The 5066-nt window shown below is 36.0% G+C and overlaps 1 protein-coding gene across 1 annotated transcript; it reads left to right on the top strand.

Annotated features, from left to right (window-relative positions):
- The first annotated feature begins 671 nt into the window (after positions 1–671).
- On the top strand, positions 672–3864 carry LOC133817131 (prohibitin-3, mitochondrial). Its single transcript, XM_062249539.1, has 2 exons — positions 672–1636; positions 3503–3864. Exon 1 carries the CDS (start codon positions 793–795, stop codon positions 1630–1632), a length of 840 nt encoding a protein of 279 aa, XP_062105523.1. The 5' UTR covers positions 672–792; the 3' UTR covers positions 1633–1636; positions 3503–3864.
- Positions 3865–5066: the final 1202 nt, after the last annotated feature.

Below are 5066 nucleotides of genomic sequence, written 5' to 3'. Positions count from 1 at the left end.
AGTATAAACGTGCGTGTTCAGACATCCCACACCTTATTTGGGCCATGCGGCCCATTATCCATATTTACCTATTGATTAGACCACACTTCACTGTAAGGTTTAGGAATTAATCATCGGTGTCACATGAATGACATGATGGATGAAGAGATCACGAGATGACCCCAATACCTACTCAGAGATCAATCTCTTATAAATACCAAAACCCGGGGTAGTGTAAGGGGTTGACTTCCTCTTGAAAAACAAATACTTTGTAAGAAATAGTAACGAGAGACCAATAATATTGACTGATGGACTAGGGGAATTTTAACCTCTGAACCACCTAAAAAAAGGAGTGATCATCTTTTCTTTGCAATTAGTTTCCACATTTTCGATTATTATCATTTTCATATTACGGTTTATCAATCAGTACTAATCCATCATATTTATTCATATAATTATCTGTTGGCGAAAAATCGCGTTGACAATATGTAACTTTTTTTTTCAAAACTTACTATATTTTATACAATTATTTTTTTTCCCATAAATATAAAAACTATGTGGATTTTTCCCCTAAATAATATGTAAACTTCCCTAAAAAAAATAGACCAGTTATTGGGCCCGTCCTGGCACTGGGCCGAAAAGCCCAGATAATCTCAAATCTAAATCCTTTTCGTCTTTCTCAAGTTTAGGGTTTTATACAAGCACCATCCATAAACCCTGAATCTGTGTTTACAGCAAGAAAACCCTCTTTCCCTTGTACCAGTCACTTACTCCACACATTTTTGCCCTAATTTCTCACCTCAGATCACAACAATGGGGAGCAGCCAAGCCGCCGTCTCCTTCCTCACCAACATCGCACGCGCGGCATTTGGGCTCGGAGTCGGCGCCACAGTTCTTAACTCATCCCTCTATACAGTCGACGGTGGTCAGCGCGCCGTGCTCTTCGATCGATTTCGTGGAGTGATCGACGAGACCATCGGCGAAGGAACCCATTTCCTCGTCCCATGGCTCCAGAAGCCCTTCATCTTTGATATTCGTACCAGGCCTCACACCTTCTCCTCCGTTTCGGGCACCAAGGATCTTCAGATGGTCAATCTTACCCTTAGGGTTTTATCTCGCCCGGAGGTCACTCGTCTTCCCGATATCTTTAAAACTCTTGGTCTCGAGTACGACGAGAAGGTCCTTCCTTCTATTGGTAACGAGGTTTTGAAGGCCGTTGTAGCTCAATTCAACGCTGATCAGCTTCTGACTGAGCGACCTCACGTATCCGCCATGGTCCGAGACAGCCTAATCCGCAGAGCTAAAGATTTCAACATTGTTCTCGATGATGTGGCCATTACTCATTTGTCGTACGGAGCGGAGTTCTCCCGGGCCGTGGAGCAGAAGCAAGTGGCCCAGCAGGAGGCGGAGCGTTCCAAATTCATTGTGGCTAAGGCCGAGCAGGAGAGGAGAGCGGCGATTATCAGGGCCCAGGGAGAGAGCGAGTCTGCTAAGCTGATATCGGATGCCACAGCCGCGGCTGGTATGGGTCTCATTGAGCTCAGGAGGATTGAGGCCTCAAGGGAAGTGGCTGCAACGCTCGCCAAGTCGCCGAACGTCGCGTACTTGCCCGGAGGAAAGAACTTGCTTTTGGCTCTTAACCCTTCGCGTTAAATTGGTAACCAATTGAAATATTCACTTCTTTCGCTATTTGTATATATTTGTGGGTACTGAATATTTATGTTACTTCTAGCTATCAAAACTTTGTGGTTCTGAAGTTTCATACTGATTGTTGTTTTTCATGTGAGTTCGAGAATTTATTATAAGTTGAACAATTTGGTTTCTTTTTTCCATCAAAGTATTTGTTGTAGAATTTTTTGATTAAGGATTTGAGATTGAATCAACAATCAAACTAATGATTTGAACTTCTTTTGGACTGAATTGGCTGTCACTCTTGTAGTGGTGTTAAGTTTACTACTCTAGTTTGTTGGTCGAGCTAGATGTCAAGACATGGTATTATGACACTATCTAGATGTATTACGATGTATTTATTGGACTTCAGGTGTGATGTCATAATTTTTAAGGATTCTTTATTGGTAATGTAGTTTCATTGATTCAGTGCCATGTTGATTTGTTCAAGTGTCTTTAGGATCATTGTTCAAATGTCTTATTTTGAAATTCTTGTTCTTGTTCATTGCGCTATTATGTTAGTATTATATGGTACTTACTACCTTACCTATGGCATGCTTCAATGAGGTCTGGTTGGGGTTAAGTTTTTTGACTGCCTAAGATTGTGGAGTTTAGTAGAAAGACTCAAATTGTGGAGTTTGAGTTTCTTGAATTGATTTATGGAAACTTTTGGGATGCAAGGAGAAACTAATAATGGGTGAAACTACAACTTTGTGCTAGGCGGTGTAACAGACTTAACCTTGCTTCTTTTATGGTGTGTGGTCTAGGTTAATTGTAATGACTGACGGTACATGCACAAACCTATTTGTACACCAACTCAAGTCTGTAATTTTAATTTAGCTCATGTCAAGAGACTTTGGTGTTGGAATCAATCTGCACATTGCTGATCTAGTTATAGCTTCATTTATGAAATATTAGTTTTAATGTGAACCAATGTTTAATAAGGCTTTTATGAGGCTCGCCTCAAAGTGTGGCGTTCAAAAAAATGCCTTAAGGCTTATGCCTTAGGGAAGAGAAAAGGGGCGTAAGCTTCTCTGTTTGAGGCGCTCGAAAATGGGGAACCTCAACATTATCGTGAGGCTAACACCTTACTTATTAAGTTATTATTCTTGTTTTGGGTCTGTTTAAAGTGTTGTGCCCAGCAAAATTAGCCTTATAACAATTACATTATTCAGTTTGGGCAACAAAAGTGACTTTTTATGTTTTGGGCCTAACCACATGAAAACACTTGAGGCTGCTAGTTCAAAATTTTAATTAAAGGTTTTTTTTTACAACAATTTTGCCTTAATTTTTGGTGATATGATTTGTTTTTATGACTTGTTAGTTTTAGAAGTTTACAATTTAAAAAATTGATTTTTAATATAAGATTTGAGGCTTACACCTCAATACGCCTGGGCCTGGAGGGCTTAAACTAGCCTTCTTAAACATTGATGTGAACCATTGTTGGAAAAGCTGTCTAGAAACTATTTTTTTATTATATTTCAAGTAAAGATTGAACTTTGATGAGAGACAAGGGCAATGATCTTATAGTTATGAAGTTTAACCTTATCTAATTTAGAATGTAGAGGTCTTAGGTGGTTTTGGACATTATCTTATGGAAAAAGAATGGAAATCCAAAAGCATGCAGCCTTTGCCAAATTGCCATCTTCCTTATTTAACGAAATATAACATTTGTTATGTACTTTGTTTTCATCAACTCTTATAACCGTTGGTTTGGTCCAGCAGACATTCAATTTGATTCCTTCTTTCCTTCTATCAAAGTATTTAGAGCTTTTGGCATTCTACTTCTCGAGTCAAATTATATCTGAAAAGCTTCCATATTTGTAATCACATTATTTTGTTTTTACCTTTTCAGGGTTTGGATACATGGGATAGTTGCAATAATGGATCGAGGATGGATTCGAACTTGAAATTGGTTTATTCCTAGACTTTTTTTTTACCATTTACTCAGATCATCGTATGTTATCTGAAACTTCGAGTCAAAAGTGAAGGGAAACTTACGGAGTTGTTCATGTTGTCTCCGAACCCATCATGACTTTCACTGCAAGTTAAATTTTGAAGATGGAATTTTTTTTACTCTTGTCAAGTGCATGTTCTCTACTAAATCCCTATAGTTCACTTGTAATTTAATTTTTTTATCTATTAATGGCCCATTACCAATTTATATAACTATGCTTTCAATTAGTGAAAAAGATTTGATCTTTCGATCTTAATATTCGAGATGTGTGTGGTTATCAATTCACCACTAGGCTGGTTGGGTTGCTTGGTTTAATGGGGTTTAGTTTTCACATTTCCATACATACAATCAAACCCACAAGCTCTGCTCTCTGTTTCATGCATGTGAAGATTATGATTGCATTTGTACCTTAACTATTCATGTACTGATGATGGAGAAATTACAGGATTAATAATGTGCAGGTAATTCGTGAGTAAATTTTACGACAAACTGAGTTGAGTTGAGTTGAGTACTCATATGCTTTATGACAAAAATCTAGACAAGTTTGCTTTCTCATTTGATAAGTTACTGATTCTTTACGTAAGAGAGCGACGTGTCGTTTCTTGATTTTAGTGTCGTTTGTGGCTTTTCTATTTGTCTGTATGTGATATCATTAACTTGTTTTCCTGAATAAAGTTTTTCACGTGATGCTTTATAGTATGCATAAACATCGACATATTTCTAAGACAGACTGAAATGAAAGCCTTGTCCAGAATTTATCGTCGTTTAAGACCGTTGTCGGCTCCAAAATCAAGATAAAATTTTTATATTAAGATAAACCGTTATAACTAAACACATCTAATATCCATATATGTGCAAAAAAATTGCATAGGAATCAAGTAAGTTTCTTATTCTTTTTTTGTAATGTATGAGAAAATGTAGATCAGTAATGATATATGCACCAATAATTAATCAAATTTATTTGAGGCAGAATCACTGTTTAAAAAAATAGTGCCACGTTTGTTGAGGTATAATTTTGGTGTACATATCATTATTCAAATGTAATTTAGTAGAGTTTAAGCTAGTTAGAGTATCTCCGATAGAGTGCCAAATTAGTTATGTATTGTTAAAATATAGTTCACTTAACAAAAAATTTACTCCAATAGTGTGCCAAAAGTTGTGTCAAATTGGCATATGCTAAAAGTTGAATCAAATTTGACACGTAATATAGCATGATGCATATTTTGCATCACCATAAATGATACACATTTTTATTTACTTTTATGTCAATTTATTATTTTAGTATTATTTTTACATTAAATGTTATAATTTTTATCTTATTATTTTTTTATTATCTTATACTATCAATAATAAAATATAAAGAAAAATGATTAACTTTTGTATATTTTCAATGAATATCAAATTAACATTAATATAAAATTAAATTTTACAATAATTTTTACAATTGTGCCATGCACCATAA

Source organism: Humulus lupulus, chromosome 2 (genome assembly GCF_963169125.1).
Source record: "Humulus lupulus chromosome 2, drHumLupu1.1, whole genome shotgun sequence".
Classification (NCBI taxonomy): Eukaryota; Viridiplantae; Streptophyta; class Magnoliopsida; order Rosales; family Cannabaceae; genus Humulus; species Humulus lupulus.
Note: the sequence above shows the minus strand (reverse complement) of the source record. Positions and strands in the feature narration are given on the sequence as shown.

What these genes read in the sequence shown, in the direction of transcription:
- LOC133817131 (XM_062249539.1), top strand. Translation starts at nt 793, where the DNA reads ATGGGGAGCAGCCAAGCCGCCGTCTCCTTCCTCACCAACATCGCACGC.